At 52.9% G+C, this 26,433-nt stretch overlaps 1 protein-coding gene and 2 pseudogenes across 1 annotated transcript in view; 1 reads left to right on the forward strand and 2 right to left on the reverse strand.

The window, feature by feature from the left end:
- Positions 1–4,870, reverse strand: part of LOC128943545 (serine/threonine-protein kinase pim-1-like) — a 79,337-nt gene extending 74,467 nt beyond the window's left edge. Inside the window, exon 1 of the mRNA XM_054286458.1 lies at positions 4,838–4,870. Within this exon, the coding sequence (XP_054142433.1) occupies positions 4,838–4,870 (33 nt within the window). The remainder of the gene's footprint in view (positions 1–4,837) is intronic.
- LOC128943499 (serine/threonine-protein kinase pim-1-like) overlaps positions 1–7,834 on the forward strand; it is a 253,989-nt pseudogene extending 246,155 nt beyond the window's left edge.
- A 5,275-nt stretch (positions 7,835–13,109) lies between these two features.
- LOC128943500 (zinc finger protein 850-like) overlaps positions 13,110–26,433 on the reverse strand; it is a 443,444-nt pseudogene continuing 430,120 nt past the window's right edge.

Raw genomic sequence — 26,433 nt, forward strand, 5'->3', positions numbered from 1 at the left:
TCTTTATACAGGTTACTTTTTCTTCTGTAGCTATTAGTATATCATCAACATACTGCAACAATAAGTATTGGTCTCTTGGTACTGCAGCCCATTTTTGGTCCAAATCTCCAGTTCCTTTGCCAGTTAGTTTCCAAATAGGGTCGGCGAGTTCTTGTCGTGTCCAGGTGAGCTGGGTCTTTCTTCCGTTCCCTGGGTTTTCCCATTCAAAAACAAACAGTTTCCTACTTTCTTTCTCAAAGGGTGTGCAGAGAAAGGCATCTTTTAAATCAGTTACAGTAAACCACTTATAAATCCCCTTTACGGATGTTAGCAATTTGTGAGAATTTGTTACCACTGGATAAATGTCCTTTTTATTTATTGTTCTCAAATCCTGCGCTAACCTATATTCAGATATTTGTTTTCTTTACTGGAAATATTGGTGGATTAAATTCTATTCTATATTTGTGGTGAGTTCTTGAACCTGTTCCACAGGTTCAGCTAGTTATATTCTCCTAACACCATGGCTTTGGCAGCGTTTCCCTGCTGCAACTGATTGCCCTGGTCAAACTGGTTATTCAAGCTTGGACAATTTCGCTTCCAATGCCCCTCCCACTTACAATACGCACATTGATTCAGGCTTAACCTTTGTGTGACTGGTCTCTTACCGCGGATATTCCTGTTACATCCCCTGAAATTTGGGTCACCTTCTCCTTGTATTACGGCCAATAGATTCTGCTGCTGTCTGTTACTAGCTTCTTTTTCCCGATTGCTATATGCCATCCAAGCAACCTCAAGTAACTTATCCAAATTCCTTAATTCTTCCCCCTCTAATTTTTCCAATTTTCTACGAATGTCATCCTGTGATTGGCCCAAGAATATGAGAGCGAGCTGAACCTTTGCTTGCTCTGTATCCATTTGGAGGTCTGTATATTTCCTTGCTATCTCCTTAAGCCTCTCCAAAAACGCAGTGGGAGATTCCTTCTTTTCCTGTCAAACCTCATATAGTTTGGACCAATTTATAGTTTTGGGCACAGCGTTCTGAACTCCTATTTGGATCCACTCTTGATATTTACGTAATTTCCTCATATCGCACAATAAATTAGGGTCCCAATTTGGATACTCAATTGGGAAATTCACATCTAAATTCTCTGTTACTAGCCCATTTCTAATATCTTCTCTTGCCCTCTGTTTGGCTGCCTTAAGTACCATTTCTTTTTCAGTAGAATCCATCAGAGTATCTAATATTACTTGTATGTCATCCCAGTCAGCCTTTTGAGTTTTCATAACCATTTTTACTACACATGCCATTTTATCAGGATTTTCTCTATAAGTTCCGGCTGACTGTTTCCAAATAACTAAGTCTGCAGGGGAAAAAGGCACTTTTACAAATACTGGCCCTTCCATTCCGACACTTTGTCGTAAGGGGGCAATCACAGTCCGTTTTTGTTTGCTTATGCCTTTTCTATGCACAACTGGGGCAAGCTTTGACCGACTCCGGGTTCTGTGGGCAACTGGGGTCACTGATTCATTACCATTGCTATCTTTTTCACTCGCGTACCTGTTTCTCCTTTCTATCACAGTTAGGTTTTGCTCATCTTCCGAGGAAGAGGGACCGGGTGATGATGGGAGAGGAAGATAAAGAGGGAAAGGTGTACTAGACGAGACAGGCTCAGGACTAGGTGGGTGAGGAGCAGGTAGTGGGATAGGGACAGGTGAAACAGGTGGGATAGGGTTAGGTTCTCTTGTTCCTATTGGAGCTACTTGTAAATCAATATCTGTATAATTTTCCCTACTCAAGCTTTCTCTTAATGCCAAGTGTTTTAAACAATGTTCCTCACAAACCCCACACTTTGCAGATGTTTTAACCACTAATAATCCACATTCATCCTGCCATTCTGGCTTTCCCTGTAAATAGAAAACCAGATCAACAAACGGGGCTTCATCCCATTTTCCTTCTTGTTTACAAAATGACATTAACCGCGAAATAGTGTTATATTGCAGAGTACTGTATTTTAGCCATTTTTCGCCATTCTCCAAGGCATATTCTGGCCACCATGAATTACAGTAATCAATCAACTTAGTTTTACGTAATTCTTCCCCAAAGTTACCCTGTTTCCAATGTGCTAATAAGCACCCCAAAGGAGAAGTTTGCGGGATAGGGGTGTTACTGCCCAAAATCCCTTTAAATTTCTCCATTTCAAATACACCACAAATGCCAAACCCGCAATGCTTTTGTGATTGTCTTATGGAACGGCGCCTAGGCTTGTACCAACAAGAATTCCTTTAGCCCAACCAAGTGTAGCTTTTGCTGCGTCTTATTTGGCAGGCATCCAAAACCAAACCAAAGTATAAAAAGCACCTTACCTTTCTCCCGGGGACGTTGTGAGCAGCAGGAGCGGTCGCGGCCAATGGGCTCCCCAAGAATCCTTCAGTGCCGGCTGGAGCGTGATCAAGTCGCGAACTCGCTCAGCACCACTCACAACGGTTCCATCTGAGTCGCCAAAATGTTAGCGTTCAAAAACACATAATCACGGAGCGATTATATGCAGTGCTTTTTATTAAAGAGCTCTGGGAATCAGGGTATTACCCAAATTTGATTCTGACCATACATCGGAAATGATCATGTTTTTATACTCTATCTTTATATAACTTTCATGTTAATTATTAAACTTATATTGTTCTATTGTATACATAAATTTAGCCCCTCTCTGAATTTCCAACATATTTTCTAATTATTCTTCTTCTGGTTATATAGTAATTATATTTAATTACTAAACAATCATCACATCTAACAATTATGTAATTTATCATACTGCTTACGCAGGTGCAGTTGATCTGGGAAAAGCACAAAGATTAACATTTTAGATTCTATCTTTAACTTTTCCCAGAGCTCCACTATCATGGAGAGAGCTGATGTGGCTAGCAAAGGAGGAGGTGCAGTGTCCTCTTGCATCTTTGTGCTGTAGGTTTTTGAACTGATAGAAAGGAATGGGCCCCCAAAACTGCAGAAGCCCAGGCACCACTCGGCTCTCCTGCACGACTTCCTCCACTGCTGCCTGCAGGCAGACGAGGACAGGCGCTGCTCTGCCCAGGAACTCCTGCAGGTAAGAAAAAGCAAAGGGGCAAAAAGCCCTGTCAGCTGAGGACACCTGCATGAAGGGATGAGGAGGAGTGTGGGCCACATGGCGCAGACAGCTCCCAGGACAGGAAGGCGCAGGGGGACACACTGCCCTCGGTGCTCTTGGTGTGTCTTCCTGGTAGCCAGGGAATCCTGCTTGAGCCCATGAGGATGGGATCCTGGAAAGTAAGAGTTCCTTTCTTTGTTCTTTATCCTCTGGGCAGCATCCCTTTGTGACCTCAGGCCATCCTGCCTCCAGCCTGGCTGCTCTGATCATTTCAGCCAAGCAAGTGCAGGTAGACTGGAGAGGAGACACCTGCACCTGAGGAGACCCTTATGCCCCGCCAGCTGAGAGGAGGGAAAAGGGGATGTGTCATCTTGAGGCAGAGCTTCAGCCGTCCCCCAAGTATTAAGAGGAGCTGTGCCCTAGATAGGAAATGTGACAGTTTTCATATTTGCTCAGTTTAGGTCTTAGGTTAGGTTAGGTTAGGTTAGGTTAGGTTAGGTTGGGTGTGTTAGGTTCCATTTAAAACTCTGTTGTTTTTTCTTTCTCAAAAAGATGAAAGTTTAAAAAAATTAGGAAATATAGGGATCAACTTCTAAGGACTATGGTGGCGTTGGCACGCTATATACAGTCACAAACGGAACGGGACACTCTGAATCAGTGTCGTGAGCTGTTTATTTCAAACATCAGTCTCAGTACATTGTTAGGACAATGGAGACAGGATATGTTTACAGCTTGCTGATTCAAATGGAATGCCAAGGAAACATCACATTACAGGGTAGCATAAAACCCTCTCAGCCTAAGTTTCAGCCAATCACACATAAAGCAAAACATATTGACAATAATTCTATCCAGTCATATGAAACACACGTAACAGTAGTTAACAAAATAAGGACTTATTTTCTAACACAATGGCTCGTTTATGAGAGACAAAGCATGGCTCGTTTATGAGAGACAAAGCACAGAGGCTCATTCATACTAACCTTCTAAAGATATACATTAAATAAACTTGTTGCAACCTATCAGGGCAAATCACAGGGGCTTATTGTTCTATTTCTCATGTCTGCTCTACTGCTTACAAAACTTTTTGCTGTATTAGCAATGTTCACAAATCTGCTGTCTGAGGCCTGTCTTTTTTACCACTTTCTCAAAACCCTCAAATTTTATGAATCCCAACATTTGGAACATAGATAGCTTAGATAATAGAGGATTGTTTAGCTTAGAGTAGAGTGTTGTTAATTTAGGGAAGCTCTGAGGTATCTTATAAGTAGAAATGAAAGAATTGTCATAATAAGAATTAAGCTGTGAGAGGAAAAGCTGGGCTGCAGCCCAACTGGAGCTTGCAGGTGCTCCAATCTGTCAGCCTGAACAGGCCACCTGCAGGACAGAAGGATGAAGATGCAGAAGTAGTGAGGGGATGCTTTGTTTCAGCCTGAGTGCCAATAAAAGTCTAAAATATCCAGAGTGTTGTAAGACTCCCTTCCTTGCCAGGCTGTAGCTAAGGGGACAGTCCCTTTCAGAGGCCTAAAGAACATAGTGAGGTAAGCAGCTTTGCTTACCTGAAGTGTGGAATGCCCGTGGGAAGCTGAGAGGCTTGCGGGTAATGAACGCCAGGAGATGAGCTCACATTCAGGACAACACTAGGAGGCAGATGTGCAGTCCTTTCTGGGCCTCTTGTCTTGGAGATGTCACAGTCATCAGCAGCAATCACCATTTGGTTCCCACCCTCCTCTCACTATGTCACCTATGGGATAGAATGGCATTGTCATAGCGGCATCTGGCCCTTCCTCCCTGATTCTCTTTTCCCCCCTTTTCAGCCCAGAGCCCCAGGGCCCATCTGGGCCAGCCTCATCCCCCACGGGTGTGTGCAACCACCAGGGCCTCTTGCAGAGCCCCATTCCCACTCTGCTGCCTCCTTGGCCTTTTCCCACATCTGGGCCAGCCTGCTGTTGCCAGCTGTTGGGCACACACACACACAGCATACCACACCTGTCAGGGAGCAATTTGATGCAGGAGCCCCTGCTAACCACGGCTCAACAGCCCGGCACTTTTCCCACCCAGCTGTGGCTGCATTTGGACTCCATCTGCTGGGATACCCACTGTGAGGGACTGCTCAGGGCCTGGATGCTCCTCGAATGGTGCCCACAGGCCTGATTTCCACGCCTCCCCATTCCTCCTACCCCTAAGGCTGCCTCAGCCTTCTAAACACAATTGTTCTTACTCTAATGGCTTCCTGTGCTTTCCTTCATACTGTAAGCAGGAGCACACAGTTTTGATTGTCTTTAATCTAGAATTAATAAAGATAAGTTGGAAGTGCTACAAGACTTTGTCATTTCAAACTTGAAGCAACTGCAAAAAGTAGAGAAGCTTTCTGTGCAGCTTTTCAGTGAATTTAAAGTCTCCTTCCTCTTCACTCACTTTCAGCATATCTGTTGATTTTCCTTTGCTGTCATCTTTTAAGCTTCATCACTTGTCTATGGATTTGTAAAAACACCCTGAAAACCCAACCCAAATTTACTATCCTTTGTATTTCTCCTCTTCTGGAAAAACTGAGGCTCCTGTGATCTTCTCCTGTGATCTAAACTGTGATTCCCATCTTGGCTCTGGCTAAGAGCAGAACAAATGGAATTTATTACCTGCTAGTAAGATCTGCTAGCAAAGGTCACAGTTAGAGCTAAGCACGGTGCTTCTCTCCCTCCGTTGAATACACATCTTTGTGTCTAGGCCTAGTGATTTCCAGGAGCACCTGGAAACTACTGCCAAGGACAAAAGTCTCATTCTTGCTGGTTTGGACATGGATTTTTTGGTATGATTTTGATCTACATCCACAGTGACCAACAGGAACTGGATCTTTGACACAAAGTGCCTTTACCAACATTTCAAAGCATAGTTGGCACTGAAGTCCAGATACTAATGCGTTGTGGTTTCTTTGAACTGTTTCTAACATCTGGTACAATATCCCAAAACATGTCATTTTTGAATGTTTCAGGCATTTAAAACTCAGGCTTATTGTTGTCAACACTTTTCTTTCCTCCCTTCAGAAATCTGCATGCCCAGGTACTAATTTCTTTCTCAGTTTGTTGACAAGTTACCTGTCAGACAATACTTGTTTCTTGACCCAGAGATGGGGCAACTGTCGCCATGAGGCCAGACGTGAAATACACACGTGATCAGGGTACGAGAAGAAAGAAGTCTTTTTTATTTGCGTGTTCTCCGGCTTATACACTCTTAACCAAGCGTGATCTTAAGTCCACCGCTGGCCTTGGCTCGCAGGTGGCCATCAAGCGAGTGTCCCAGGAGCGCATCTCGGAGTGGGCGCGGCTGGGGAGTGAGCGGGGCCAGCGGGAGGAGCTGGCGGGGCGTGCCGGGCAAGGCCCGGCAGGGCGGCAGCGAGGGCAGCAAGCGCAAGCGTGGAGTGAGCGGGGGCCGCGCAGCGCCCCGGGCCAGGTCATGGCGAGCCGCGGCGGGGCTGGGCAGGGGCTGCCCGAGGCGCAGCACAGCATTGGCCCCGCTGACGGCATCGCGGTCCCCCCGCAGCGCAAGGGCGCCCTTGTGCTCCTGGAGCCGGCGCTGCTGTGGAAGGTGTCGTGGCCTGGCTTCAGCGGCGTCGTGCGGCTCCTGGACTGGTTCGAGGTGCCCGAGGGCTTCGCGCTGCTCATGGAGCATCCGCAGCGCTGTCAGCACCTCTGGTACTTCCTGCACGAGCGGCGGTTCCTGACGGAGCCCGTGGCGCGGGGGCTGCTCCGCCAGGTGCTGGAGGCCGTGCGGTGCCGCAGCAGCCACGGTGTCCTGCTCCGCCACATCAAGGCCGAGAACGCCCTCGTCCACCTGGCCACAGGTGAGGCAAAGCTCATCGACTTTGGCTGCAGCACGATCCTCCAGGACACGTTCTACACCCAGATGTCAGGTGAGCCCAAAGCCGGGGCCCAGCAGGGCAGCAAAGTTCCCCCCTTGGCTGGCAGAGGGGGAAGAGGGAGGGAAGGAAGGAGGGAGGGAAGGAGGGGGAATCCTTCTTCAGCCAGCTGTAGCCAAGTTGCTTTTTGGCAGGGCAGGGGCTGGCTGTTGTGGAACGGGAGCTGGCTGGGGGGGAGGGAGCAGCATGGGCCTGATGAGCTGCGCCCATGTCCCATAGGAACACCGGAGTACAGCCCACCAGAGTGGATCCTCTTTGGCTGCTACCATGGCCAGCCAGCCACCATCTGGTCCCTGGGCATCCTGCTCTATGAGCTGGTCTGCAGGCACCTTCCATTCCACACCAATGAGGACATCATCAGGGTCCAGCTCTTCTTCCCACCACAGGTGTCTCAAGGTGGGGATGCACCTTCAAGGCATGAGGGGAAGAACGGGGTTGTGAGAGGCAGCTGGCACATAAGCATCCTACTCTTGCAGCTGGTGAGGAGGTGGATCTCCTGGGCTCAGCTGAAGTAGGTGGCACCTGTGCCTCTGTGCTGGTGTCCTCTGCAAGAGAGGATCAATAGGAAGCTTTTGGCTGTAGCTCTGAGCACTCCTGGTGGCCTGGGCATTGTGGAATGTGGGAGAGCATGGACAGGAGCCTTGTCCCGCTGAGCGGCGGTTTCTGGTTTCTCTCCGCAGAGTGCCAGCACCTCATCAGGTGATGTTTATGCATGGACCCCACAGACAGGCCATCACTGCAGGACCTTTTTGAGCATTCTTGGCTGCAGGAGCCCTGCCTGGCCCAGGAGACAGCAGAGATGCATCTCTGTGCACAGTAGGATCCAGGAGCCAGCATGTAGCAGCGGCACGAGTCTTGTGGCGCTGGAAGAAAACCCCAGAGCATTTCCCTGTGGCCGCAGCGCTGAGGAGAGAGCGCAGCCAAGGAGATGCTTCCGCTGGTCCCCGTGAGCTGTGGAGGGAGTGGATCCATGCTGCCCATCCCACTGGAGAAGTGGTGGCAGTGCAGTGAAGGTGCCACGGACTGGGACAGGGGAAACATCCCCCTGCAGCTCAATGGCATCGTGATGTCCCCGCAAGCCGAGGCACAGCTGGCATGTTCTTCTGGAGCACGACGTGGAGCTGGGAACACCATCCTGGAGCTGGCCGCTGGCAGGGCAGGGCTGATTGGCTTTGGCTGTGGCCCCTGCCTGGAGAACACGCTCTGCACCCCGATGGAATTAAGATGAGTCCCCAGCCAGCGCAGGGGTGGGGGGATGCTGGTGCTTCCAGGCACGGCAGGGCTTGGCCTGGCCACGTGCCGGAGGTTCCCCGCTCGGCAGCGCTGGGGAATATTAATTGTTCCGCCGGCCGCCGAGCTGCTTTTTGTGGAAGGGGAGCTGGCTCCTGGCCTTGCTGACAGCTTCTGCCAGCCAGCCTGGCACGGGCTGAGGTGGGGGCAGCCAGCCTGACAAAAGCATCCATCCATGTGGATGGGGGGCGGCAGAGGGGGACGGGCTCCAAAGCTGTGCCCCAGCTGGCCCGCTCTGCAGGCCCTTGAGGAAGGGCTGCGTTTATGGGCAGGAAAGGTGAGGATTTTCCCCACCCGTGGACAGGTTTAATTCTCCCATGGAGTGGTCAGACTCTCCACAGGCCCATGAAACAGTGGCAGGCTTTGTGCTTTTTCTTTTTTCCAGGTCTTGTTTTGAATTGGCATTCATGCAATTGTTCTTTGTTTTTCCCAGGAGGATTACACCTGGTGCCCGGACCAGACGGGGAAGCACCTGCAGCATCCGGGGAGCGCGTCCAGTGCCAGCGCTACCCCAGGGGCCACGGTCTGCAGGGACAGCCCCTTCCAGAAGGACGAGGACCTGGTGCGGGATCGGCTCCTCTCCTGGCAGCAGCTCTCCAGAGGTGGGCATCCGGATCCACAGCTCGGCTGGCAGAAGGGCTCTGGGCAGGCGGCAGCGGGCACGCGGGCATGCCGCTCCTGCAGCTGCTGAGGAGGTTGCTGTGCCGTGATTAAGCAGAGGAGGTGGAACGTGGCCTGCCCCGCTGCCCTTCTCTAAAAACAGAGAATGGTTCGGGAGGTTTGGGCTCTGAGCACAGCCAGCAGCCTGGCCTGGGCACAGCCATGGCGGGACCGGGGGACAGGAGCCTGCTGCGACTGACCGTGGCTCTCTGGTTTCTCTCCGCAGGCTGCTAGCGCCTCATGCCATGGGAATGGCCCCACTTGGCCTGCCAGGCTGGGAGGGCTGGAGGGCGGCCGGCGTTCATTTGCTGTCAAAAATAAATTGGTTGTTTTGTCATTGTCATCATCGGAGCGTTTCATTCATCCTTTTCCAAGCTTTTGGCCTTCTGTGATAAATGAATGTCGTTCATGCTAAGAAAATTGTAATTATATCAATATTTTTGGAAAATAATTGGAAATGTAAATGTGATTAATATGAAGCAAATGGGCTTCTTTGTAGATGATACATGTGGGAAAAAGTATACAGGAGATTGGAATTGGCCTTGATGAACAAAAGTTAGGAAGACTCCCAAGTCAGAATTGGCATCAAGACAAAGTTAAGACAACTCCCAGGACAGGATCGGCTGTGACATGAATAAAGTTGGGACAATTCCAGACAGGGAGTCTAAAATAGTGCTCTTATCTATAAAATAATAAGGCTTACTTGGAACACAGTGCTTACTTACATAACACAGGACTTGGGGCACGTGCACAACCTGCCAGGTTATTCAGAGGACAGCGAGGAAGACTGCTGGCCTTCCTCCAAGAAGAGCACCAAAGAGCCATAAGCCCCCTTAGCCACAGCGGAAGCATGCACTGTGTGTGCTGTGGTGATGTAGATTTCAAGAATCGGAAATAGGAGGAGATTTACAGGAAAATATTGATGAATATGTATTAGCACACAGTATATAAGTTGTGTTGGGATCCTTTTGCCTTTTGCACGTGAGGCAGGGTGGGAAGCCCTCCCCATACCCTGATCGATGGGTTTTGCTTATGCTTTATCCAAACCACTGCCAAATTTCTTTTTGTAACTACTGGATGCTATTTGATCGTATCATTTTATCTCAATTAAAACTGCTGCTAAATTGTAAGTTTGTGGTTTATTAGACATATGGGACCACATATATAAGATCAGGAATATGACTTAATAGTTTACAAAACCAAAATGAATATTATTCAGCTAAATTAACAAGGAATAGAAAAGCATTCGAGACTTAATCACAAAGGATAAAGTAACAGAAATGATGATACTTGATTAAATGAATACGTTTTTACTTAATGAGTTAATAGCTCAGTCTCCTCTGGCTTTTGATCTCCTCCCCAGAAGGGGTGCAGTTCTTTGATCTCCTCTCCATGGGGGGCACAGTCCTTAGGGTTTGGTCTAGGCTTTGGCATGGGGTGTTGTGTTTTGGATGATGATGACTGCCAAAAACCCCCATAAAATCTCCCCTGGAACCCCCAAATTCACTCAAACTCCCTCAAACTTCCTCCCAACCACCTCAGGAAAAATTTTGGGTGGATTTTGGGGGGGGGTTGGGTACCTCATGCATGCCGAAATGGGCATAGGATTCAAAACCACTAAAAATTCTCCCCTAAAATTCCCCTAAAATCCCTCCAAATCTCCCCCAAACCCCCAGAGGATGGATTTGGAGGAAATTTTGGGTTAATTTTTGGTAATTTTGGGTCAATTCTGGGTGGATTTTGGGTGGTTTTGGTACCTCCCGGACACCAAATTTGGCGTAGGATTCAAACCCAGACAAAATCTCCCTCAAATCTCCTCAAAACCCTCCAAATTCTCCCCCAAAATGTGGAGGTTCCCAGGAGGGGGCACTGCTGATCCAGGGCATCAAGGCACTGCCTGCAATCGTCCATAACCGCCCCTAAGGAGCCTCCAGGGCTTTACCCTCCATGAGCTGCAGCAGACGTGTCAGGAAAGGTGACAAGAGCCCGTGGAATGGTCCTTGTTGCAGGCAGATTAGCCACTTGTAGCTCTTCAAAACTCCCTCCCATGAAAAACAAAAAAACTTAAACCGTTCTTAAATGTGAAAAACACGTTCACTCTCTTGTGAAAATGTAAAAAGTTTAATAAAGGACAATGGGAGACCAGGACCATGGAGCAAAGGTTATCACGGGTGCATCTTGGCACTGGGGATCCCCCTGAAATACCTTTCCCCTTACATCAGCCTGTTGCATATTCATAGACCCTCATGCACAGCAAACTTTACCCCCAAACTAGTTTACATGCTTCAAGAACGGTTTAGCACGGCTCTTCCTTGGATCTGCCTTTTTAGGGCATGCAGATTCCTTGGTTGTGGTTTTAGTCCATTCTTATCACGTCCAGTTTTTGGGCCTTGGTCCATTCTGCCTTGAGACGGGGAGTGCTGATAGTTGGCAGATCTGTACAGGTGTCCTCATCCTGTGTGCATTGGATGTTATCCCATCCAAGCAGGCAGTTTAACACAAGCAGCTATTTCACTAAGCTTAATTAACGACAGAAAACAAAACTATATCTTTACAACACAGTTACTTTAACATCACACATATAAAATCTATTTTAATATCTGTGAAAAGCCAATATTATAATACGTATCCATAAAAATAAACCTCTCGCTGAATGATGGTAGATGTCGGTCCCATGGCCCAGTCCCAGTACTGGGAATTTTGCTTCCCTTACTGGAAATTCCCCTCCTCGTAAGCTTTCTACCCCCATGTTTTTAAGGTCACTATCGTTATACACATATATTATAATATTGGCTTTTCAAAGATATTAAAATGTATTTTATATCTGTGTGTTAAAGTAACTGTTATTGTCTTGGTTTGAAAAGACAGGTGTCAGCTAAGGAAGGCAGGTTCCTCCCCTGGAATGGAAAATGTAAACTCCCTCCCTCTGAATTGCTGTAATTTTGAAATTAAGGGGCTCTCAAGCAAAGATATGGGAATAGGAATAACAGGTTTTATAAGGAAAAATTAAAAATACAAATGCTGTAGTACAAACAAACAAAACCACTGACAGAGTCAGAACACTACCTGACACCTTGTGGGTCAGGGTATTGGCAGCAGTCCCAGTGAATGGTGGCTGCAGCCCTCCTGCAGTGCCAGGTGTGGTTCTGTTGGGGCAGGGATCCTGGAGAAGGGTGGAGTTTTCCTCTGAAGGTCCGGGCTGCTGCAGATGGGCCGGGGAATCTTCCGTCCTCTGGGAATCCAGTGGAGAAGACAGCTGCTCCTCTGGGAATGCAGTGGGAAAAGGCTGATCCTCTGGGAATCCAGTGGGAAAAGGCTGCTGTGGAATTCCAAACCTCAGATTCTATCCAGGTAGGAATGCTTGGCTCCTCCTCCTGGGCGGAGCATCACCTAATGGCAGGATGTCATTTTATCAGCCATGCAGGGACACTCAATGGCCCATTAACAGCAGATAATTAATAATTAATGGCCAGTCCATTATCAGAAGATATCTCCTGGAGGGAGGATTGGTTGTGGAAGAGATAAACTGCCCAATGAACAGAAGATAACTGCCCCACCTCTGACAGATGGCAAACAGAACACACACTTATCTTGCAATCCAGGACCTGTCCTCACTGGCTGCCCCCATTCTCCAGAGTTCATGGTATCCAGGGAGGCTGCAGCTGCTGATGTCAGGAACAAACAAGTTGGGTCTTGGTTTGAGAAAGCTCCAGAATCCATTTCTGACCCCCGACAGACAGGGCAAAGGCAGAGCCATGGGGTTTTTATAGGGTATCCCAGGGCTGGAGTTGGGGTTTGGGTCAAGGGAAGAGTTCTTAGCAACACAAGAAGGGTGAAATCAAATTCCTGCCTCTTAGACACAGAGGCACTCCACACAGAATGTGTCCCCAAGTCCTAAATTCCCCCTCAAACTCCTGATTAATGGAGGGACTTTGGACATCTTTGATCAATTTCATTCATTTAACACTGTTTGGCTGCTCTTAAGAGATGAAGATGAAGCAGAAGAAAATTCAGGACAAACGGAAAGGAGAAGCCATAGATGAGTGACCAGGGCTGTGCCCAAAGTGCCTCCTCCAGTGGGGGATGGAGCTGGAGCAGCACACGAAGCTCCTCCTCCCGCACTCGGGGCACTCGCAGGGCCTCCCTTACTGGTGGCTCCGCTGGTGCTTGTTCAAGTGAGAGCGCTGTGAGAAGCTCTTCCCACACTCCTCACACTCGTAGGGCCTCTCCCCAGTGTGAATGCGTTGGTGGGTGACGAGGGTGCAGTTGTGCTTGAATCCCTTCCCACAGTCGGGGCATTGGAAGGGCCTCTCCTCTCTGTGAATGCGATAGTGCCGGAGGAGACAGGAGCTGGTCTTAAACCTCTTCCTGCATTTATCACACTCGTAGGGCCTCTCCCCAGTGTGGATCTTTTGGTGGCGGATCAAGTAGGAATGCTGCCTGAAGCCCTTCCCACATTTCCCACACCTGTGTGACCGTTTTCCAGTGTGGATGTTCCGGTGCTGAATCAGGTTGGCGCTCTGTCTGAACCTCTTCCCACACTCCCCACACTCGTAGGGCCGTTCCCCAGTGTGGGTCCTCTGGTGCCTGATCAGGGTTGAGCTCCGACTGAAGCTCTTCCCACATTCCTCACACTCGTGGGGCCTCTCCCCAGTATGGATTTGTCGGTGCATGACAAGATGGGAGTTGTGCCTGAAGCCCTGCCCGCAGTCGGGGCAGCGGAAGGGCCTCTCCTCTGTGTGCGTGCGCTGGTGGAGATCAGAGCTGGACTTAAATCTCTTCCTGCATTGATCACACTCATAGGGCCGTTCCCCAGTGTGAGTCCTCTGATGCCGGATCAGCTCGGACCTCAAGCTAAAGCTCTTCTCACACTCCTCACACTCGTAGGGCCTTTCCCCAGTGTGGGTCCTCTGGTGCCTGATCAGGGTGGAGCGCCAGCTGAAGCTCTTCCCAGATTCCTCACACTCATAGGGCCTCTCCCCAGTGTGAACCACCTGGTGCCTCATCAGCTGGGATCTCAAGCTGAAGCGCTTCACACATTGCCCACACTCATAGGGCCTCTCCCCAGTGTGGATTACCTGGTGCCGGATCACGCTGGAGCTCCGGCTGAAGCTCTTCCCACATTCCTCACACTTATGGGGCCTCTCCCCAGTATGGATTTGTTGGTGCATGACAAGATGGGACTTGTGCCTGAATCCCTTCCCACAGTCGGGGCAGCGGAAGGGCGTCTCCTCTGTGTGCGTGCGCTGGTGCTGGAGGAGATGGGAGCTGGTCTTAAATCTTTTCCTGCATTGATCACACTTGTAGGGCCTCTCCACAGTGTGGGTCCTCTGGTGCTTCTTTAGGTCGGAGCTCCTCCAGAACCTCTTCCCACACTCCACACGTTTCTGGGGCTTCTCCCCATCATGGAGCTGCTCATGGAGCACCAGCTCCGAGCTCTGGCTCCATCTCCGGCCGCCTTCCCGGCCCAGGCTGGCTCTTTCCCCCTCAGATCCCCGCCAGCTGCGTTTGCAGCCCCTCCTTGTGCGGCATCTCCAGGGCTTTTCCTCCCTGTTGGCTTCCTGTGACGTGGAGCCGCTCAAAACGGCCTCTTCCACCAGGTTCTGCCGCGGGCATTTGTCCTCCCTGCTCTCCATGCTCAGATCCTGCTCTGGGGGAGGAAGGACAAGGACAGGATGGGATTTGCCTCCATGCCACAGGCAAGGGCAAGGAGATTCCCCCAGGGCTGTACTGCAGCCGGGGCCGTGCTGGGCTGGAGATGGAGCAGCACAGAGGGGAAAGGGGCACTGACTTCCTCCACACCTGCCTTAGTGTCCTGGGGCATCTTCCTCTTCCTCACAGCATCCCAGGGGTTGGGAATGGGAAATCCTGGTTTGGGGAAAACAAGGGATGAGCACATTGAGTTTGAAGGTCCCTCTGCCCAAGTCCATCTCTACAAGTCACTGGCAATCTGGGTGGCATAAAAACCTCCCAAACACCAAGATTCAGCCCTGGAAAAGCCTCCCAGGAGTTCCCCGTCCCTGGTCCCTCCTCTCTGGTGTTTGGGGGTTCCCCCTGTCCCAGCTGCTGGGGCCACGCTTGGATTGGGGGTGCCCCTTCTCCTCGGTCCCCGCCCTGCCCAGGCTGCTGGGAGACCCAGCGATCCGAAAAGCTCCCCCCTCTTGGCTCTCCCCATTTCGGGATGCCGGGGCTGTTTGGGCTCCCGGGCTCCCTTCTCCCCTCATTCTCTGCTCTGGGCTGCAGCGGCTCCAAGGAGTCCCCCCTGCCCCTCTCCAGGCTCTTGAGGCTCCCGCCAATGGCGGCGTTCCCCCCTCTCTGGGCTCCCCACTTTGGGCTCCTGGGGCACACAGGGCTCTGCTCCTCCAGGCTGCCTCTGCCGGCAGCCGCCACCGGCACCCCCCGATGTCCCCCCGAGGGGCCTTTTCCGCTCAGCCTTGGACTGCGTCATTCTCTAAACATCCCCCCAAAAAAACCCAACCCAGGGACCCCCCGGGATATCTGGGCTGAGCTCTCCCCCCCCACTCACTTGCGCGATGGTGGGGGGGGGCGATGAGCCCACAGGTGGGGGCTGCGAATTCAGGGAAGGAATGACCGCGTGGTTTTCTTCTTTCCTCGATGCTCCTTTGTCCCTCCTCTTCCTCCCTCTCCTCTTCCATCCCTCCTCCCCCCTAACCCCACCTCCTTCTCCCCCTCCATCCCTGCCCTTCCCTCCCTCCTCCTCCTCCCCCAGCAGCAGCCACACCCACGGTGCCCCGTTCCCGCAGCCCTCGCAGCCCGCGGCAGGAGCGGGGATGGAGCCGGGACAGGTCGGGATGGGCAGCGCGGGGCTCTCGGCTGCTCCCAGCCGCTGCGGGCGGGGAAACCCGGCCTGGGCCAAAGGAGAGGCAAACTGGGCAAACTGGGGGCTGCACATCCAAACTGGGCCTTGCTGGGGACCCTGCCTGGCCACTGCCAGCCCTTGGGGCTCCTCTCGGCACATCCGCCGGGGGGAACGCACACAGGGCTGGGGCATCCCAGCAGTGGCAGCACTGCCAGGGACTGGACTGGACTGGGCTGCACTGGGGTAACTGGGAATGACTGTGAGCATGCTGAGGGACACTGGGATATACCAGGAGTGTCTGTTAACCATACTCAGGTGACTGGTACCACTCTGGGAACAGGTGGGACCATGCTGGGAACAACTGGGACCCCATGCTGGGCATACCTGGGAGCAAGAGGGAATGGCTGGGTGTACACTGGGGACAACTGGGCATGACTGGGACCATCTATGGAGTACCTGGGACTATACTGGGACAACTGGGATCACACTGGGAGGAACAGGGATTGACTGGAACCATGCTAGGGGCTTCTGGAATCCTACTGGGATAACAGGAGGAGGAGCTGGCCAATGCTGGGTGTGACTGGCATCATACTGGATCATACTGGCGGCCACTGGGACTGCACTGAGGGTGACTGGGAGTGGCTGTGAGCAACTGGCATCAGGCTGGAAGCAACTCAGGGCAGCTGGGAATGACTGGGAACATGCTGGGAGCAACTGGGATACACTGGGAGAGACTGAAACCACACTGGGGGTAAATGGCAGCAACTGGAGCCACACTGGATGATCATGGGAGCAGCTGTGCCCATGCTGGGATCCTACTGGGATCCTATGGAAAATGGCTGGGATCATACTGGGAGTGACTGGGAAGGTGCTGGTTCTGACTAGAACCATACTGGAAGTGACTGGGAGCAACTGGGCCCACACTGGGAGTGCCAGGGAGTCACTCTGAGCATGACTGCAATAACGCTGGGAGTATCTGGGACTGACTGGGGTCATACTGGGAGTGACTGGGAGTGGCTGTGAGCAACTGGGATCATGCTGAAAGCAACTGGGGGGAACTGGGAGTGACTGGGAGCATGCTGGGGCTGACTGGGATATACTGGGGGAGACTGGGAGTCACTGGGATCATACTGGAGGCTCCTGGGGTAATCCTGGCATTGACAGGGAGCAACTGGGATCATAATGGGGGCCACTGGCATAATACTGGGAGTGACTGGGATCATCCAAGAAGCGAGTGGAACCATACTGGGAGTGACTACTGCTCCTGCTGGGGTCACCCTGGGAGCCACTGGAATCACACTTTGGGCAACTGCCAGAAACTGGGATCATCCTGGAGGCAACTGGGAGGAACTGGAAAAGACTGGGATCATTCTGATCTAACTAGAACTGTACTAGGCCAACTGGGATACGCTGGGACTGTCTGTGACCATACTGGGGGGACTGGAAGCACACTGGGAACAGCTGGGACCATGCTGGGGGCAACTGGGAGTGAGTTGGACCTCGGTGAGCGGGACTGGGACTATTCTAGGGACAACTGGGACCATCCTGGGAGGAACTGGGAACAAGTGGGACTGTACTGGAGGCAACTGGGATCATACTGGGATGACAGTGGTAGCAGCTGGGTCCATGCTGGGTGAGACTGGGATCACACTGAAGGTGCTTAGAATGATACTGGGATTGACTGGGGGTGGCTGTGAGCAACTGAAATCATGCTGGAAGCAACTGGGGGTAAGTGGGAGTGACTGGGAGCATGCTGGGAGGGACTGGTATATACTGGGGGAGACTGGGAACCATGAGGATCATACTGGAGGCTCCTGGAGTCATGCTGGCATTGACAGGGAGCAGCTGGGATCACACTGGAGGCCACTGGCATCAGACTGGGACTGACTGGAAGTGACTGGAGTTACACTGCAAGTGACTGGGATCATACTGGGACTGACTGGAATCATACTGGGAGTGACTACTGCTCCTGCTGGGGTCATCCTGGGAGCCACTGGGATCACACTTTGGGCAACTGCCAGAAACTGGGATCATCCTGGAGGCAACTGGGAGGAACTGGGATCATTCTGATCTAACTAGAACTGTACTAGGCCAACTGGGATATGCTGGGACTGTCTGTGACCATACTGGGGGGACTGGGAGCACACTGGGAACAGCTGGGACCATGCTGGGAGCAACTGGGAGTGAGTTGGACCTCGGTGAACGGGACTGGGACTATTCTAGGGACAACTGGAACCATGCTGGGAGGAACTGGGAACAAGTGGAAATACTCTGGCAGCAACTAGGATCATACTAGTTTGACAGTGGGAGCAGTTGGATCCATGCTGGGTGAGACTGGGATCACACTGAGGGTGACTGGAGTCATACAGGGATTGACTGGGAATGGCTGTGAGCAACTGGAATCATGCTGAAAGCAACTGAGGGGAACTGGGAGTGACTGGAAGCATGCTGGGGAGGACTGGGATATACTGGGAGAGACTGGGAATCACTGGGATTATATTGGAGGCTCCTGGGGTCATGCTGGCATTGACAGGGAGAAACTGGGATCATAATGGGGGCCACTGGCATCAGACTGGGAGTGAGTGGAGTTACACTGCAAGTGACTGGGATCATACTGGGAGTAATTGGGATCATACTGGGACTGACTGGGATCATACTGGAAGTGACTGGGATCATACTGGGAGTAGCTACAATCGGACTGGGATTGCAGGGGGTGTGATTGGTCCCTATCTGGGGGGTGCTGGGAGCTGCCAGGCGCATGCTGGGAGCCGACTGCGCAGCCACTGGGAGCAACTGGGAGCAGCTGGGAATGGCAGGATGCAGCTGCAGCAGTGGCAGCTCCCCGGTGGCCCCGTGCCGGTGCCGCTCATGGTGCCGGCTCTGGCTGTGCCGAGATCCTGCTGGAAGGGGATCCCAGCCAGGGACCCCATGGACACCAACTGGGGGAACCCCGGGCCGGGCTCCGACAGCGCCACGGGCAGGGAACGCGGGGACAGGAGAACTGGGGGGACACCGAGATTTGGGGGCTGGGGGGGCACGGGGGAACCAAAGGGGGAACCAAAGGGAGAGCTGGGAGAGCAGGGAACGGGGTTTGGGGGTTCCAGGACTGAGAAAAGGGGAGGCTGCGGTGGGTAGAGGGGGCACGGGCTGGGCTAAGGGGGTTCCTGCATGCAGGAAAGGGAGCTCCAAGGAGCCCAGGTGTTCCCATTCCCAGCAAAAGGTGGGAAAACCCGGGATGGCCGGGAATAAGGGTCCCAGGTGTCCTCGGTGTGAAGGAAAGGAGGGGCTGGGGGCTGGGAAAGGCAGGAACTGGGGTCCAGGGGGTCTCTGCGGGAAGGAAAAGGGGGCTCTAGGGGCTGGGAGAGGCGAGATGGCCGGGAAGGGGGTGCGGGGTGGATCCCCTGCCCGGGAGTGGGGGTGCGGGGGTTGTTGGTGCCGGATCAGGGGGTGCAGGGTGGATCCCATGCCCGGGAATGGGGATGTGGGGGAATCCCGGTGCCCAGGAATGGGGGTTCAGGAACCCCCGGTGCTCCGGGATGGGCGATCAGAGAGTCCCGGTGCCGGGGGTCCCCCTCACCCCTCGCCGCACCTCTGGACCCCAGGAGCGCCCCCAGCCCCAGCGCTGGAGCCATCGCGCTGCTCCTCCTCACTCCCAGTGTGATCCCAGTACGGTCCCAGTAGAACTCAGTCACCCGCGAGCTGCTCCCAGGATGATCCCAGTACAGCCCAGTCACTCCCACTGCTGCCATCCCCCCCAGCCCTCGCCCCGTTCCGACCTGTCCTGGCTCCATCCCCGCTCCTCCCGCCGGCTTCGAGGGCTCCGGACCGGACGAGGAGGAGGAGAGAGGGGGGAAGAGGCGGAGCGGCAGCAGGAAGCGGCGGGAGCACAGGACGGCCGGAATCGTGCGGCTCCAGCGCTGCCTGAACTCTGGAACCCAAGAGCATCGCCCCCCATCCCGCAGGTGCCCGGGGAGGTTCCCCCCTGTCCCAGCTGCTGGAGATCACGCTTGGACTGGGGGTCCCCCGTCTACTCGGTGCCCGCCCTGCCCAGGCTGCTGGGAGACTCGGCGATCCGAAAAGCTCCCCGTTTTCCATCTCCCCATTTCGGGATGCCGGGGCTGTTCGGGCTCCCGGGCTCCCTTCTCCCCTCATTCTCTGCTCTGGGCTGCAGCGGCTCCAAGGAGTCCCCCCTGCCCCTCTCCAGGCTCTTGAGGCTCCCGCCAATGGCGGCGTTCCCCCCTCTCTGGGCTCCCCACTTTGGGCTCCTGAGGCACACAGGGCTCTGCTCCTCCAGGCTGCCTCTGCCGGCAGCCGCCACCGGCACCCCCCGATGTCCCCCCGAGGGGCCTTTTCTGCTCAGCCTTGGACTGCGTCATTCTCTAAACATCCCCCCAAAAACCCCACCCAGGGACCCCCCGGGATATCTGGGCTGAGCTCCCCCCCCCCCACTCATTTGCGCGATGGTGGGGGGGGGCGATGATCCCATAGGTGGGGGCTGCGAATTCAGGGAAGGAATGACCGCGTGGTTTTCTTCTTTCCTCGATGCTCCTTTGTCCCTCCTCTTCCTCCCTCTCCTCTTCCATCCCTCCTCCCCCCTAACCCCGCCTCCTCCTCCCCCTTCATCCCTGCCCTTCCCTCCCTCCTCCTCCTCCCCCAGCAGCAGCCACACCCTCGGTGCCCATTCCCGCAGCCCTCGCAGCCCGTGGCAGGAGCGGGGATGGAGCCGGGACAGGTCGGGATGGGCAGCGCGGGGCTCTCGGCTGCTCCCAGCCGCTGCGGACGGGGAAACCCGGCCTGGGCCAAAGGAGAGGCAAACTGGGCAAACTGGGGGCTGCACATCCAAACTGGGCCTTGCTGGGGACCCTGCCTGGCCACTGCCAGCCCTTGGGGCTCCTCTCGGCACATCCGCCGGGGGGAACGCACACAGGGCTGGGGGATTCCAGCAGTGGCAGCACTGCCAGGGACTGGACTGGACTGGGATCCTACTGGGAGTGACTGGGACTGTACTGGGTTTGTACTGACATCCTACTAGGATCGTACTGGGATTGTACTGGGTTTGTGTTGATATTATACTGGGAACATACTGGGAGTGGCTGGGATTGTACTGTGTTGGTACTGACATCGTACTTGGATCGTACTGCCATGCCAGGCCAGCATGTGATCGCACTGATGGACACTGGGATCATACTGGGATCATACTGGGAGTGAGCAGGAGCCTGCGGGGAGCAATTGAAACCATGTTAGCGGCAAATGGGATACACTTGGAGTGACTGGGATTATACTGAGGATGACTGGGAGTAGCTGTGAGCAAGTGGGGACATGATAGGAGCAACTGGGAGGAACTGGGAGTGACTGGCTGCATGCTGGGGGTGATTGGAAACTGCTGAACTTCAACTGGGATCATGCTGGAGGTGACTGGGATCATACTGGCAGTGAGTGCCACTACACTGAGGCTGACTGGGAGTGCTTGTAAACAAATGGGATCATACTGGAAGGAAGTGGAAAGATGCTGGAGGGAACTGGGGTACACTGGGAGATACTGGGAGTGACGGGAAGGAAAGTGAGGGTGAAAGAGAGCAACTGGAACCATGTGGAGCACAACTGGTTCATACTGGCAGGGACTGGGAGCACACTGGGCTCATCTTTGGATCATACTGGCAGGGACTGGACTAATACTGGGAGTGTCTGAGAATGACTGGGAACACACCCTGCACATCATCCCCCATACTGGGCCTGACTGGGAGCAACTGGGAGCATGCATGGAGCAAATGGCATCATACTGGGACTGACTGGGCTGATCTAGGAAGCAACTGGAACCATGCTGGATGCAGCTGGGACCATACTGGGAGAGACTGGAAGCAACTGGGATTATACTGGGACCACACTGGGAGAGCGGGCATGTGAATGGGATCAAACTGGAGCTTACTGGGATGATACAGGGGTTGAAAGGGAGCAACTGGGATCACACTTTGGGCTACTGGGAGCAACTGAGGGAAACTGGGATGATGCTGCAAGTAAACTGGAGGAACTGGGAAGGACTGGATGCATGCTGGAGGCAACTGGGATATTCTGGGCATGACTGGGGGATCATACTGGGAGAACTGACACCTTACTGGGACCACTGGCAGTGCCTGGAAATGACTACAGACATGCTGGGGGCAACTGGGATATACTGGGAGTGTCTGTAACCATCCTGGGGGGACTGGAACCACACTGGGAACAACTGGGACCATGCTGGGGAGAACTGGGACCACACTGGGAGTAACTGGGAGTGAGTGGGTATAGTAGGAGTCCTAGTAAAATATATGTATTGTATAAGTGGCCGTGCCCCGATCCTAATTGTAAATGGGCTGCAGCTGTGATGTCCTTAATTGGGTGGCTGCTGTGGCTGATGAAGATAACTGGGATAAAAGGGAGTGGGTTGGCCGTGCAGGGAGAGTCTTGGAGGAGCCCTGACCAAGAAGCAGGAGCAACACTGCTGTGAAGAGCTGTGTGTGGGAAGAGCAGCCTGAAGGTATCGGACTCTAGAAATATAACAACAGCAATAGAAGATAGGACAGCTGAGAGCTGTGGCAGCCTGAGAGCTGGGACTCCAGAAATATAATAACAACAACTGGGACCATGCTGGGAGGGACTGGGATCATCTGGGGAGTAACTGGGACTAGAGCAGGGACAACTGGGTTCAACTGGGACCATACTGGGAGTGTCTGTAACCACACTGGAGTGATGGAAGCACACTGGGAACAGCTGGGCCCATGCTGGGAGCAACTGGGATCACACTGGGGGCACTGGCATCAGACTGGGAGTGACTGGGAGCAACTGAGATTAGACTGCAGGTTACTGGGATCATACTGGGATTACACTGGGTGTGAATGGAACCTAACTGGGGGGTTACTGGGAGCTACTGGGCCATGTTGGGAGGAAAATGTGACACACTGGGAGCAACTGGGATCGGCTGGAAGGTTCTGGAACCATGCTGAGAGGACTGAGACTACAATTGGGACAACTGGGATCATACTGGGAGCAACTGGGGCCACCCTTTGAGCAACAGATGGAAACTGGGATTATGCTAGAGGAAACTGGGAGTAACTGGGAAAGACTGGGATCATTCTGAGGTATCTAAAACCTACTGGGAGTGTCTCTAACCATACTGGGGGGACTGGAACCACACTGGGAACAGCTGGGATCACACTGGGAGCAACTGGGACGATGCTGGGGGAAACTGAATCTACCCTGGAGGCAACTGGGCACAACTGGGACTCTGCTGGGAGGGACTGGGACTGTTATTGGGGCAACTGGGATCATAATGGGAGGAACTGGAAATATCTGGAATTATGCTGAGGGCAACTGGGATCACAGTGAGAGCAGCTGAGTCCATACTGGGTTACACTGGGACCGCATTGAGAGCGACTGGAATCGTACTGGGAGTGACTGAGAGTGGCTGGTTTTGTGGATTTTGGGGGGTTTGGATTTTGGGGGATTTTATTGGCATTTTAAGGGGGAGTTTTTCTGGGGGTGTTTGAGGGTTTATTGAAAATTTTTGTGGCTTTTTTTTAATTTTGGGGGTTTTACTGAGATTTTGCTGGGACTTTTTGGGATTCTCAATGATTCTGGGGGTTTTATTGGGATTTTTAGGAGATTTTGGGGTATTTTATTGGCATTGTGGAGCCATTTAGTGGGGTTCATTGGGGTTTTGGGGTTTTTCGGGATTTTTGGTGGGATTTGAGGGGTTTTGTGGGGTTTTTTGTGTGTTGCCAAGATTTCTTTGGATCTTGGGGGAGATTTTGTGGGACTTTTTATGGTTTTGGGGACATTTTTGGGGGATTTGAGGAGTTTAATCAGGATTTTTTGGATTATTGGGATTTCAAAGGATTTTGTGGGCTTTTATTGGAATTCTAGGGTGTTCTAATGAGATTCTGAGAGATTTAATTGGGATTTAGTGGGTTTTATTTGGACTTTCGGGGGCTTTAAGGAGATTTTGGTGCCTCTCAGGTCTTCCCCACACCAAGGGAATGCCCCAAAAGCCCCCCAAAATTCCATGAAAATCCCCAATAATTACAAGAAAACCCTCAAAAACCCCAGAGAATCTCTGAAAATCCCAGTGGAACTCACCAAGATTAAAAAATACTCCAAATAATTTCAATAAATCCTTTCTCAAGAAACCCCTCACAACCCCAATAAAATCCCCCAAAATACAAAAGCCCAAAAATCACGTAATTCTCGCCCAGTAATTGCATCCCAAAACCTCCAATAATTCCTTTGAAACTGACAATAAAATCCCCCAGAAGCCCAAAAAAGTCACCCCGAAATCCCCAAAACCCTCGCAAAATCCCCACAAATCCCCCCAGACCCAGTGGGCCCGTCCTGGATCAGGGGTGTGAGATGCAAAGCTGTGTTTCGTGTCAGGTACAAACAGGCGAAGCGTGTACTTGCGAATGCGAAATGTGTGGACATCGACAATGGGATAGTTGTGAATTCTAATAATAACTGAGGAAAATAAAGCATGGAAAAAGGCCTTTGAGCCTACCTTTTGTTTGCAATTAACCCTGGTTGATTTAGGAGCATTGGAATTAAGGTGTTAAGGATGTTCCCTTTTGCTTGCATTTAATCCATAAAAAGCTCTGCAATAATAACCTTCTGAAGTATAATTTTAGAATATTACTTGTATCCTTGAAACTGTAGCTTTGGAATACATATAAAGGAAATATGCTTATCTCATGCCTTATTGAAGCAGAGAAAAACAGCTTGAGAAAGAAAGATGAACATCATCTCAAGGGTTTATGGTTTCGACCAAAGGGAAGCTGGACATCACTGTTATGAGATTTAGAGTCTCTGCAATTAAAAGGTGGACACACATCTGGGGAGCTGGACCCCACCAGATGGGATTAGTCTTTCTTTTTTCGGAAACTAGACCGTCACCATCTGGGGATACTCCTTTGAGATACATCCTGAGAAACTAAGATCACAATAATGTATAGAATCGTGATGTAATAATTTGGAATAAAAATTGCTGATGAGTAAAAAAATTGGAAATAGAAACTGCTGAAAAAGCTGATGAGTACCCCTATAAATACCTGTAACCATCAATTATCGCTGTGCAGTTGGAGGGAAAACTTCCCCCACTGTACCCGGCACTGTATTGCTCATACTTCACCATATTAAATAATAAATTGATTGCTGCTTTAATATTGGCCTAGTCAAGCTTCATATTCTTAACAGGGAGAAGGTGCAGTTTTAGGATTTGGTGTACTTCTCATTCCCTTCCTCCAATTTATTTGATAATAAATTCAAGTAAAATTAATGTCCCCATTCCAGGCTTGTTACACTTAAATGGGTGAGAGATCTCTGGCTGCCTTTCTTGAGAGCCCCGAGCCTTTCCTGCTGTGTTCTGTTGCTTGCCCAGGGGCAGGAGCAGAGGCTCCGAGCGCTTTTCCTGGCCCCGGGCACCTGGCCTGGCCCAGCACGGCCCAAGAATCCCTGCGAGAATTCACTGTTGAGAGCCCCAGAAGCGGCTTCCCCGGGGCTGCGCTTCTTCCCCAGCTCCAACAGAGTGGAGCCCTTTTTCTTAGCACCCTTTTTCGAGACAGGAACGTCGGTGTCCCGGCGGCGCGCTACTCGCTTTGCCGCCCCGCTCGCTGCTCCCCTACTGCTCGGCATCGCTGCCGCACGCTGAGGAGCCAAAACCCTCCCACAGCAAGAGCCCCGAGCTGCGGCGGCAGCAGCCCGAGTGCCCGCGGAGTGTGAGCGCAGAGCGGCACTAGCCCGAGTGCCCGCGGAGTGTGAGCGCACAGCGGCAGCAGCCCGAGTGCCCGCGGAGTGTGAGCGCAGAGCGGCACCAGCCCGAGTGCCTGCGGGGTGTGAGCGCACAGCGGCAGCAGCCCGAGTGCCCGCGGGGTGTGAGCGCAGAGCGGCACCAGCCCGAGTGCCCGCGGGGTGTGAGCGCAGAGCGGCACCAGCCCGAGTGCCCGCGGAGTGTGAGCGCAGAGCGGCAGCAGCCCGAGTGCCCGCGGAGTCTGGCCGGGACGGGAGGGGCGGCGGGCGGAGCGCTCCGTTTCATTCCGCAGCGGTGGCGGCGCCCGGAGCCCGGCGAGGCGGCGGCGGCGGAGCCCGGAGGCGGCTCCAGACCAGGTGGGACTCGCGATCGGTGCTGCCCCAGCTCGGGGCTCGCGGTGGGGGGGTCCGCGGAGACGACCGCGGTGAGGGCCGGGGGGGACATGGGGGAAGCCGGCACAAGGAACTCGTGGGAATTGCTGGTACCGGCACCGGGCCAGGCTCACTCCAAAAATCCCTGCCGTAATTCACTCTTGAGAGCCCCAGAAGGGGCTTCCAAGGGGCTAAGGTTCTCGACCAGCTTCAACAGAGTGGGGCCCTTTTTCTTAGCAAGGCTTTTGCACCAGCCCGAGTGCCCGCGGGGTCTGAGCGCACAGCGGCACCAGCCCGAGTGCCCGCGGAGTGTGAGCGCAGAGCGGCACCAGCCCGAGTGCCCGCGGGGTGTGAGCGCAGAGCGGCACCAGCCCGAGTGCCCGCGGAGTGTGAGCGCAGAGCGGCACCAGCCCGAGTGCCCGCGGGGTGTGAGCGCAGAGCGGCAGCAGCCCGAGTGCCCGCGGAGTCTGGCCGGGATGGGAGGGGCGGCGGGCGGAGCGCTCGTT

Source organism: Melozone crissalis, unplaced genomic scaffold, assembly GCF_028551555.1.
Source record: "Melozone crissalis strain CALT ecotype California unplaced genomic scaffold, PUWL_Pcris_2 ptg000046l_1, whole genome shotgun sequence".
Taxonomy (NCBI): Eukaryota; Metazoa; Chordata; class Aves; order Passeriformes; family Passerellidae; genus Melozone; species Melozone crissalis.